General features: G+C 36.4%; 1 protein-coding gene across 2 annotated transcripts; it reads right to left on the bottom strand.

The window, feature by feature from the left end:
- Window positions 1–2,041: 2,041 nt before the first annotated feature.
- lpla (lipoprotein lipase a) lies at window positions 2,042–9,165 on the bottom strand. 2 transcript variants are annotated; one of them, XM_060882659.1, is made up of 10 exons: window positions 8,929–9,165; window positions 8,107–8,297; window positions 7,842–8,021; window positions 6,780–6,891; window positions 6,154–6,387; window positions 5,404–5,646; window positions 4,854–4,974; window positions 4,581–4,760; window positions 4,011–4,118; window positions 2,042–3,866 (listed from the first exon to the last, which is right to left on the bottom strand). In XM_060882659.1, exons 1-10 carry the CDS (start codon window positions 9,032–9,034, stop codon window positions 3,809–3,811), a joined length of 1,533 nt encoding a protein of 510 aa, XP_060738642.1. In that variant the 5' UTR covers window positions 9,035–9,165; the 3' UTR covers window positions 2,042–3,808. The 2 variants fall into 2 exon arrangements, with proteins under 2 accessions (XP_060738642.1, XP_060738652.1); XM_060882669.1 differs by having other exon boundaries at window positions 8,107–8,294; window positions 8,929–9,164.
- Window positions 9,166–12,754: the final 3,589 nt, after the last annotated feature.

Here is a 12,754-nt window from a genome sequence, read left to right as displayed (position 1 = left end):
TCATCGGGCATCAAGGCAGGATACACCCTGGACGGAGTGCCAACCCATCGCAGGGCACACACACACTCTCATTCACTCACACATTCACACACTACGGACAATTTTCCAGAGATGCCAATCAACCTACCATGCATGTCTTTGGACCTGGGGAGGAAACCGGAGTACCCGGAGGAAACCCCCGAGGCACGGGGAGAACATGCAAACTCCACACACACAAGGTGGAGGCGGGAATCGAACCCCCAACCCTGGAGGTGTGAGGCGAACGAGCTAACCACTAAGCCACCGTGCCCCCCGCACAGAACTCTGAGGATCAGAAATTAGAGTAATGCTAAATATTATATAACTTTTTTCAATTTCCATTTTTAAACATGTCCATATCAAGAGAAGTGTTCTTGAATTGACTCTGAACAGAAATGCTTTAATACTCTCTGTTCATTCCCAAACCAAGTTTCCTCTTTTCCATGAAAAGCAGCTGAGAGCCCAGAAAGCCAAGTTCAGAGGAATCATGAACTCATTTCAACTTTGTTTACATCACATGTAGTTGAGTAACACTGTTGATGCTATTGTTCTTAGATGGCTATGCATTGGTCTCTGTTTGTGTGTGCGTGTGTGAGAGAGAAAGTGTATGTGGACATAGAACAAGTGCCATTTTGAAAGTTTTTGTTTCCAACTTGAACATCAAGTCTTGCCAGGACTTCAGAAGAGTCCAAATTACTCCTTAACTTGCCAGGATTTCCAGGAATTCCATTTAGAGAGGCCAGTAAAAGACATGTGACAAAGATCTGTTCCAAGATTTACCTCCTGTTTTTGAGGAAATCTGTTTTTCCAACAAATAGTACTAAAGGATTGGGGATAAATTAAAAGCAAATTTTACAAGATGATATGCATGTATGGTTTGTTTACTGTTTGAATTAGATGTCCCAACAATTGCAGGAAACAAACGGCTATGTTTAAATGAACAAATGTAAGTAAGTCTGGAAAATGAAGCAGATTTGGCAATGAGATTATAATTAGAATAGACATTCATGTTACACAGGACAAAGGGAAAATATAATACAGTTATATAAGGGTGTGTAATGGATATAGAGTATGGATATATAATGATGAATAAGGACTGGTTCTCTGGAACTCACAATCGTCTTGTCAGACCCCTGCAGACCTCTTATTTAAAATCCATCTCTAAACATCTTACATTCACAAGTCCATCTCTAAACTTAAAAAGATATTCACCATTTCTTGTTTTCAAAGACAAATGAAATTGTTTGTTTTATTTTGCTGTGGTGCTTAAAAGAGCCACTTTTGGCTAATATTACACACTCTGAACAGATGAGTCATCTGGTATAAAGCAGACAATTTCCAGTCCAATTATCTGCAAAACTTCTGCTTTTGTGGCCGAGGCACGTCATCACTTATCTAATCAGATTAGAGGGAAAGGTACAATAGAAAAGGTGACCTGCTGGCCTTTTCTTTGAGATATTGGAGTTAAAAATTTTCAACCAATTGTGGCTGTGAGACAAAGAGAGCAACAAGCACTGGCTGCATAGTAATACTGAGTGGGAGGGGCATTTCTTCCCTGTCAGTTACTGCAGCACTAGCCAATCATGGGCTTCTGTTAGCTCCTGTACGAGGAAGAGGGTTAAAAGCATTCAGCTAGGTTTTTATTTGCCATTTGATTTCAAGACATATTATAGTTGCACTAATTACAGTTTTCCAACCATATGTTTTGTTATTCAGTCTAAACATCAATCACAGAAATAGTAGATATAACCCCTTTATCTGAAATGGGAAATTCCATGTATCAAAAAATTGACAGACCTCAGAGGGTTAAACAACCATTATATATATCACTACATTTAAGTGAATTCTGTTCATTTTCATACATTTAAACTCAATTCAACATTTGTCAGTGGTCTTATAAACAATTTGCGATTTTTTTTAATCAAGTCTTTTGAACTTCTTTCAGTTTTATGTTGTTCATCATTTCAGTCTGAATTATTATGCGTTTTTAAATTCCATGTTAAAACTCATAAAGACAGAGAACTTTAGACAGTTAGAATACATACTCTTTATTAAAATATATTTATGCAGTGCATTGAATATTAATACGATGAATAATCCCAAGGGTATACATTGTTTATACAAGGCTAATGTACAAATATATACAATTAATAAATAACACTGCTATATTTATGACTGCTGTGGGGGAATTGTTTTTTTTCCACAAGTGCTATTTTGTTTTTGATTTCCTCAGGGCTCGGTTTCTGGTACATGTTGGAAAGTTTTCAGAAGAATGTTCAAAATTCTTTTTTTCACAGTCTGGCAATGATCACATTATAAGGCAAGATTAAATGCACGATTACATACTGAAAATGAATCAAAACCTATACTTTTGCATGCCTCAAACACTTATACCCATTTAATAGATTTTAGGTCTTGAGTGATCTTTTCAGTGAATCGGAAACAATTGAGCAAATGAAAAAGGACTTCTGCCTATGATATTAAGTGACAAATGAATCTAACAGGAAGACAATCCAAGCCTATAAAGTGACCTGTGCCAAACACAGTAACTTCTCCACAGACACAAAAACAACTTAAACTTACATATTTCCAAATACAGAACAATTAAACATATTTACATCGATTAGTTCTGTATATAGATTCAGCCAAGAGAGTATTTGGTCCCGTGCTAGCAAGTGGTCAGCATATTATGACTATTTAAATACAAAAATTGGACTGCTAAATACATGAAGACCTGTAGGTTCAGCATTATGTGTGTTATCTTCTAGGTAGAATATAGGCTTTTACACAGTGCTTCACTGAATTGTTGAGTGCTGTACGTCTTTTATATTCTATAAAATTTCACCATGATATGCACAGAGCCTAGTGTCACATCAGTGTCAATTACTTCACTGTAATCAAGTACACTCAGTATTTGATTGCTATGTAGGCAGATAAGAAGAAATAAACATGCTGCTTAATTTCACAGATGAAATAAGCTAGTTCATCAGGGAAATCACCTTTAGAGCTAGTCAGTGAGCCAGTGATTAATCAGTCAGTAACTCAGTGTATCGGTCAGTCAGTGACTTAGTGATTCCATCATTCAGTCAATGAATCAGTCAGTTAGTGACTCAGTGAGTCAGTCAGTCAATATGAGACTTATCAAGCTCCTTTTAGCTGAGTAAAACCCTGCGTGATGCCCATTTTTCCCTACATTGTTTATTACTTTTGCTTAGGTTTGACCAAAGCTGACAAAAATTCAATACACACATTATAACAGTGTAACAGTTTACTTACATATACGTACAAATATATTGCATAACAATAAAGGACTCCTTATCTTTTATTTAAAGAAATATTTAGCATCTAGGCATGTGCATGATTGTTCTATCACTATTATCATAACATCATTGCTGGTCTCATTGGTCAGATTTTTCTACCACAAACAAACCTCAAGCAGCATTTCATTCATGAAGTTTGTTGAACATGCACATGCCTATTTACAGCCAATGAGAAGTGGTCAGGGTCCAAGTTCTGGCTCTACTCTGAGCTCCAGTGAGCAGTTCAGCTAATCAATAATACTTAGCGGTAATTAGAAATTAAACATTTCTTTTAAACTGCTCAGCAGTTTAAGGTTATCACAAGTAAAGGTTCCTTACAGGATGTGCTTATGGGTGAAGGTCACATAATTGCTACAATTCTGCATCTTGCTCGGTTCTGAATGTACAGAAACTGCACCGTCTCTCTCCCTGTCTGGTTTCAGCAGGTTCCCCTCAGTTTCTGGCAAAATGCTGGACAAGCGAGGGCCTCTCTAAGCGTCTAAGGCAGTATTTTTGAATGAGCTGCCATGCATCTTCAACTTGTGCAATCTGTCAAAGTCAAAAACATCATACCATTGATATATACCATATAAAAAGTTTCAACTGATTAACATTTTGAATTATAACAAGCTTTGCTACATGATGAAACATTTGCAGCTTATATTACGCTGGAAATAAATCAAAAAATGTTACCTTTCACTTTTGCGGCTTGACTGAGCTTCTTTATCTTTCACAAACACAGCGACATCCCCTCCACGGGCAAGGTAGGAGAACTCACCATCCTTGGCAGTGAAGTGCACTCTGAAACATTGCATATTGTAAGTGTGCAAACTTATTGCAATATATTAGGGGTGTGTATAGCTGTACAATGGAACATCAGCACAAGAATTTTTGTACAATCCAGAGGTTTTCTACAATCCAGAGGTCTACAGAGAAAAGTAGCTTGATTCTGATTAACAATACAATAAGTAATTTTTTCTGTACCATAAAAACTGTTAAATTTTCAGTGTTTTGATGGTGAGACCATGCCTACTTCATTGTAACTGACAAGCAAAGAGGCCACACAGATGACACACCTTCGTTATAAGAACCGACAGACACAGCGGCCAGACCTCTGCTAGAACTGACAAGCACCTGCCACATGCTCTGTTTAACTCTTGATTGTTGTCCAAATTTTACCCAATCCACACTGATTCTTAAATATATACAATGGTATCATAAATATTAATTATGCTCCACCCCTACTATTCCCATTTTAATCACCTGGACTGTGTTTCCCCAGATTTGATGCGCAGCTTGCGAATGTGGAAAGTGTCTGGGTTCCACCAGGGCCAGCTGAGGATAGTATCCTTCTCCCAGAGAATCTTCACCATCAGTAGCTCGCCAATGTCCACATCCGTGGTGAGTAAGAACGAAATGGTGGTGTTGGTTTTCAAAGCAGGCCTGCATGACATACATCAAACACACCATGACATACACCACCATCAACAAACATCCTTGTGCTGCATCTTACATGACAAACTGAATCCAACTTACATAATGTAGGGAATGTTCTCCTTCTCTCCAGAGTAGCCATACAGAGAAATCTTCATGGGCTGATCTGTATAGCTTAGCTGGCTCTTGCTGAAGAAATGGACTTTAACTTGGTAGTGGAAAACTGTATGGAATTAAAATAGAATTTCTGAGAAACAGAAATAGGCAGGGGAAAATTCCGTCATATAGGAACGGGAAGTAATCAGCTTTATCTTGAAAGGAAATGTCTGCTGGCCTGGAGCCATTATTGTCGTAGCACAGGTGCTTCTGTTGTAAAACAAGCCTTTTATTATCACAAGGCATATTAATAATCCTCATTACAACCAATCCTTTGTAATATTACTAACAACAGCACAAAACAAAGATCTACAAATGACCTAATCTGCTCAGGATATAGCCTGATTTTTTTTTACAGCTAATTTTTTTTATTCAAATTTGGCCCAATAAACCATAGACTACACTGTAATAAATTACATCAGCTATACTTATTGTAAGGACAACAGCAATGATTTCCTTTTTGGTTTTTCAGCAAGTGACAAGCCTAATCTTTTACCTTTGTACGGCATCATCTCTCTGGTCTTCATGTACATCTTGCTACTCCGGCGGCTGCGCACCTTGTTGACCTCATAGCCCACCTTGTTGCAGCGGTTCTTGCGGCAGCTCAGACACACACCCTTGTTGAAGGTTTCTTTGGAGCTGCAGCGGTATGCCATGCTTTGCTGCTTCATGTTGACCAAAGAGTCGATGAAGAGGTGGATGGAGCGCTCATGGGAACACTTCACAATCTGGTCCATGTCTAGTGAATACAACAAACAGAAGTGAGTTCATTACAAGTGCAAAATGCTAACAGTAGCAAGGTGCTACCTAAATAGGTCTAAATGTTTTTTAGGATTTTATATTTTTGCAAACCTGACCAATCCCACCTACTCCTACAGAAATTATGACCAATTTCTCCCACTCACATAAAACCTTTAGCAATCCTAATTTGATCTTAATCTTACCCACTCTCACAAAAAATGCCAATCGTAAATCTGCCCACCTCGATGTACACCTGTACTCTAGACATTCTATTTATGCCAAAATAACTGTATGAGACTATTTTCATAAAATTGTAAGAGGGGATCCATATTTTCAGCAGGAACATTATCAGCTGCAAATGTAAGCATAGTATTAGTTGTTTTTTAAACAGGTTTTTTTATTAAACTAATTAACCTCTAATTTAAGGCCAAATAATCTTTTAGGATTACATAGTAATCATGTTTTGCTTCTGTAAACTGTTTGTAGTATAAAGAAGAGAGCTCACTTCTCAACCCTGTGGTAGCCACCATCATCATGGTGTTCTGTAGATCACATCCAGGCTGGAACGTCCCTCCATTTGGGTAGAAGTCCACATGACCCACAGGCCTCTGGATGCCGATGCTGCGGTCCGGTGAGCCGCGGGTGTTCGTGTGGAGCACATCAACAAACTGGGCATCATCTGGGGAAAGTGTGCTCTGGGCATCAGCATACTCAAAGCTTGGGCCAGCTGGATCCATGCCTGTATGAACAGAAATAAAAAATGTTTGGAAACAAATCTAAATTACATCAGCATGTATGTATGACTCATTTTTTGTGACTGTTTATTAAAAAAACATGTATAATAAATTATATTAAAAGTATAATAAAAACATATGGTTATGTGCTATAAGTATTGCAATGGCAAATATTGCAAAAATCTCTTTATTATCATTTGATCCCACCATTTGCTGCTGGGTGTTTAAGAAGTTACAATAAACCCTGCAAATAAAAATGTTATAAAGTCCTGAAAGGTTAACAGTTTTACTATGTCCTCCTAAAACCAACAACGAGCTGTCTCCAGTCTAGTGACTTTAAAAGGGGTGTAAACAAACCAGATTAAGCCAGTAGGACAGATGCATGTTGATGAGTTACCTGTGATCCTGCTGACTTTGTTTCTTGTGAGAAGTCCTGCAATGCCGGCAACATGAGCACCCAAACTGTAACCCAGTAGGTGAATCTTTTCCCATGGATACTCCAGCTCAGCCTATCAGCAAGAAATAAAGGCAACGGAAGGCTTTTATTCAAAAGGAAGATGATTTAATCCTAAATGGTTTACATGGGTGTACCTGACAGTATATGATGCAAATATTTGCACTGTCTTTATCTACTGAGAAGAAAACTATGAAAATTTCCAGGGAGAAAAACTGTACCTGCCCTTGTTGCTAGAATAGAAACACCCTTTTTCATTTGTGCCTTTAATACGTGCAGTATCTTTTACCTAGAACTGTGGCGATAGTGTACTTTTCAAACAGATTATATTGGACTATAATTGACTTTTAGAATACATGTATCTTTCTTTGTAAACAATACATACTTCTGATTAAAAAGATGCACACTTGAAATCCAAGTGTAAAGAAAAGGTAGTAGCTTTTTTCAGTGAGTGTACACTGTACAAAGAACATGCTAAAAATGAAATATAGGTAATTCTGCACATTATGCACCATTTAGAATATCTAGGGCTGAGAGATTTCAAAACATTGATAGGTCATAATACACTTTCATATACATCATAATATCTTTCCAGAATAAAAAATGAGATCAAATGAATTACAAAATTAGACAGCATCTGATTTGATGTTTTAATTTTCATACTTTAAAGTTGTAAAATGTTTAATGTTCAAATTACAAGATACTTTATTTTACCAAAATATAATTTCACAATTTCAGTTCACCTTTTTCTTTTATAAAATATAGAAATATTTAAGAACTAATAGGACAACCAGCAGAAAATTGTTTTAAAAATCATTTTTATGCACTAGTATTAGTAAGGAGAAGTAACAAAAGTTCTTCAGAATAAGGAAAAGTGTTTGTAGGTGTTTATGAAGGCAGAAGGACAAACATATTATTAGAGAAAATTAATGCAGCATTTAGAAAATGAGATGCAAACTTTTGTACCGATATTATTTTGTACTGAGTCTTTGCTTAGTCTCTCACCTGTAGCCAGTTGACAAACTTGGCCACATCATTGCCAACAAGCTTGGTGTAGGCAGCAGAGGTTGGGTAATGTTGCTGTGCCCGGACAAGCCAGTCCACCACAATGACGTTGGCTGCTGGCTCGCGTTCATACAGAGCTGTCACCAGTTTGGTAACCCAACTCTCATACATGCCAGTGACCTGAACAAAGTTTAGGTGATCAGTTTGTGGGAAACACCTTCACATTCACTTTGCTTGAACACACTTGATGAATTAATGCACTTACAGTCCATCCATGAATAATTACAAAAGTCTTGTTGTCTGGATTGAAATTGCACTCTTTAATGGTGTCCCGTTGGCCAGGAACAATGTAGCATAGATCGTCCTCCGGTTCCTCGATTGTTCTCAGAGCAAATTTGGACTCAATGTTGCTGAATTCCTCCATCCAGTCTGTAGAGTTGGTTGTGATGTTGCCTACTTAACAAAGTTAACAAAACAACATTTGGAAGTGTAAATACTTTCAAATGGCAAAATAAAACTTTCCTCTAACGTATATGAGTTCTCACAGCCATTGTAAAATTTGCAGATCATTTAAAATAGAATTGCAACAATAATATCATGAACACACCTGTGATGCCTTAACACTTAAGTTTCGGTTATTTTTATCCTAGGAAATAAAGCAATACTAAAAAGCTTACACAAATCATACAGAAAAGCAGAGGTTAAATTCTAAGAACCTGTGATTTAGATAACGCTTTTAGTTCATTAATAAATTTGTATTTGCATAAATTTTGGTAATAATAATAATAATAATAATAATAATAATAATAATAATAATAATAATAATAATAATTATAAAAAGGATTCCAAATGTAAAGAAAATGTATAATGTAATTTGTGTAAATCTGTGCAGGGCCCCAGCACTGGGGTCTCAGAACCAGGGGCTCCACAGACGCTTCATCTGAGCGCCTCCTTTTATTTCACTCAGTTTACATTAACAACTGCATGAAAGAGGAGGCACCCTGTTCTCTAAACCAGTGTTACTTCAATCCGAATGAAATGGTACATAATAAAATGTAATAATAAAAGCAGAAGCATCAATACTTACTGAATGTGCTCGTTTCCAATGTTGGAGAAACAGTGGTTGAAAGACTGCAAGAAAAACTCAAAAAATACATCCAGATGATGTGCAAAGCAACGGTTTCTCTTCCCATATTCTCTTCAAAATAAGTGCTAAATATTTTCTTGGGTTTAATAAAATGATGATTGCAAAGTAATGTTTAGTTTAGTCCGGGTGAAAGGACTGCGCGTGGATGTCTGATGAGCTTTGAGCACCTCCACTAGTTTGAAAGAGTCGCCGCTATTAGCGTGGCTTTATGCTTCAAGCGGGATCTCATATGCAAAACACTCGCTTTCTATTGGTTCATATGCAAAGCAACTGTTAAATGATTGGCCCTGCTAGCGGGGAAATAAGCGGCAAAAACCACTACTCCTGCCCCCAGTCTTTTAATCATTCACTATTAGGAGGCTTTGAAATATTTTCGTTTAAGTAAATAAGTAAATTGATAAATAGAAATGTGTGATATTTATATAATGTTTGACGAATACGAGTCAGATCTGATTTACATAATTAATATTTCAATTTGAATTAGATCTGAATGAAACTATTTTGAAAACAATGCAAACATATATATATATATATATATATATATATATATATATATATATATATATATATATATATATATATATATATATATATATATATATATATACATACATACATACATACATACATACAGCTCCAGTTGTGAACTCCATGTGATCTTTTGCATCAATACAACATTTGTCAGACTGTATATTTATAATCACACCCCCAGTGTCACCCATATGAAGATGGGTTCTCCTTTGAGACTGGTTCCTCTCAAGGTTTCTTCCTTCCATTCTAGGGAGTTTTTCCTTGCCACTGCTGCCTGAGTCACCTCAGACTTGCTCATTGTGGATAAATACATACATATTTAAATATATCTAATATTTATCTTGAATTTTGTATTCTATTAATCTTTATATTATTCTTTATATTAACCTTTTGTTTATGTTCTGTAAAGCTGCTTTGAGACAATGTCAATTGTAAAAAGGTCTATACAAATAAACTTCAATTGAATTGAAATGAATATATATATATATATGTATATATATATATATATATATATATATATATATATATATATATATATATATATATATATATATATATATAGAGAGAGAGAGAGAGAGAGAGAGAGAGAGAGAGAGCTTTTACTGTGATTCAATAATTTGTGCTTCACAACAATTACCAGTTTTTATAATCCACCATGTCACAGTTTGACTTATGTGAAAGAAAAAAAGCAAATACATCGCCCAGCAGGAGCAGAGACGGTGGCAGTGACTGCAGTGTGGGCGCTAATCTGTAGAAAGGAGCATGTCCAAATCTTGGCACTAAAAAGGAAGAATGTCATAGAGCTTGGTTTCTGAGTTTGGGGAGCAGGTCAATGGGTGTGTGAGAAAACACTGAATCTGATTGGCCAGACAGTGGTGAGCAGAGCATAGGCACACTGCACAGTCAAGACATTTTAACCCACCCTGATCAAGGCCTTGTAAGAGGTGGGGGTTGTAGGGGTGGGGGGTTGGTGTCGATATATGAGCATGTGGGGGTTTTCTACTCTGACCGGTGTGGCTGCATACCATGAGGGGTATTATGTAACTTAACATGCATGCATACATAGACTGAACACATACATCAAGACCCTGGGGAAAATTTCATCAGAGCCATATGGTTATGACTGAAGATAGGCACTAAAAAGCTTAATAATGTTGCACTGAAGTTTCAGACTAAGGAGAGAGGACCCATCTTATTTTGCATTGTACTTAGTAGAAGGAAATGGAACACATTCTCTTTGTCATGTACTTCATAAAAATCCCACGCATTTTCACTGCCAACATTTTAACTGACACTCTCCAAATACTTGTCAGATATCATGACATTATTCATTAATTATTAAACCATCAAATTAAACCTTGAGGCATCTTACTGTTAAAATAAAATAAAACATCCAAAAACAGTGTGGTGATGTGATTGAGCATAGTGCAAGTTAAAGTCTTACCACTCCTTAGTGTTTTTTTTTTTTTGTTACATATACATTACAGCACAGTGAAATTATTTTCTTTGCATATTCCAGCTTGTTAGGAAACTGGGGTCATAGCACAGGGACAGTCATGATACAGCACTATGGGAGCAGACAGGGTTAAACAATGGCCCAACAGTGGAGTTTAAAAGTGCTAGGCCTTGAACCCCTGACCTTCTAATCAGCAACCCAGAGACTTAACCATTTAACCTTTAAGCACTGACCACCACTGCCTTTAACTAATTTAAAGTTAACTAAAACAACATTTTCCAGAATGTTTTATTCCTTTTACACCAAAGCAATTGGCCAACAAGTTTCTTATTTATTAAACAATGGCAAATCATGCATTTGATTTGTTTATTTTTAGATTCAATATTTATGAATGTCCTTAAAATACATTAGCTCTTCAGGGAATCTTTAAGGTTTGTTTCGACAATTGGAGGCATTCAAAGAAAAAATGTTTTGAAGAGTGGTCTTTACCACTCTGGTACTCAATTATTGGAGCCTTTCTCTATTCCCAAAAAGTAATTTAAGAAATGAGCAGAGTTTAACACCTAAACCTCTCAGGAGCTGCCGGCTGTCCTCAAACCTCACTCATACTTAACTGCACATCTTTCCTCTGATTGTTATTAAATTAATAAATTAACAGTGGCTACTAAATATGCTTTAATGCAGATAATTAAACAATAAGTCAAAAAATTTAAGCTGATAATGTCTTTGTTTACAGGAAGTCTGTAAAATTTTACTCAGCACCTCACTGTCCTAGTAAATAAGTAAGCAAACTAAATATCTACCTTTCCTAAACTGTGAAATTCAATTACCCAGGGTTTGATCTATGTTAAAATATTAATAATCCACATTCCAAGAAAACAAATTTATTTTTTTAAGTGTGTTTTTTTTATATATATGTAAAGGAATTGTATATGCACAGACAAAAATAAATCTGTGTTCCAGTCATCATGATGAACATCAGAGATAAACATAGTATAGATGGACAAAACCAGACCTGGCAGTCTTGTACATTTTCCGTTTTATTAATCAATTATTTGAAACAAGAGGAATGTGTTTGCTTTATTCTCAGGAGATAGTGAGATCAAATCAAATGATGCTGTAGCCATCATTGGCTATGAGTTTGTGCTCGCTGGGTGGGAGTAGTTGCCTATTCTCCCTCTGCTGTCAATTACAGCCATTAGCCAGGCATGGGCAACTGTATTCACATGACGCAGCATGAGCAGCAGTTCAAAAAGATAAGCTTGACCAACTTTATGTGACTCTAGGTTGCTCTGGATAGCCTTCTATCTCCAGGGGTGGCATCCAGCTGTCATATGAAAGGGCAGCACTAACTTGTGGGTAGGAATTTGCCAAGACTATATTAGTAGTAAGAAAGTTCCTACTAAATTACAGAGTAAACATTCCTAATTTAGGGTCCACATCTTGACTAAAACAGAACTAGACTAAAATAAATTGACAAAGCAGTTCTACTTTCCTCTTCAGAGTTGTAAGGTCTGAGGTAACACAGTTTGGGCAAGCAACCATGACCACAAATCCCATCCACACACTTGCTTTGCCAGCATGTAGCTAACAGCAAGTTTTTGCTCTTTCTAATCATCATCATCACATTCAATAGAGAATAAAAAGATGTAGTGATGTGCACAAGCAGGATTACAGGAACAGCTTCAGCCTGATCTGCATTTTTAAACTGTACACTCTATAGCCAGACCTTCCAGTCATATTTATGGGTATAGTTTATTGACAATAAACATTCATAAT

The sequence above is a fragment of the Tachysurus vachellii genome, chromosome 1 (genome assembly GCF_030014155.1).
Source record: "Tachysurus vachellii isolate PV-2020 chromosome 1, HZAU_Pvac_v1, whole genome shotgun sequence".
In the NCBI taxonomy this organism is placed as follows: Eukaryota; Metazoa; Chordata; class Actinopteri; order Siluriformes; family Bagridae; genus Tachysurus; species Tachysurus vachellii.
Note: the sequence above shows the minus strand (reverse complement) of the source record. Positions and strands in the feature narration are given on the sequence as shown.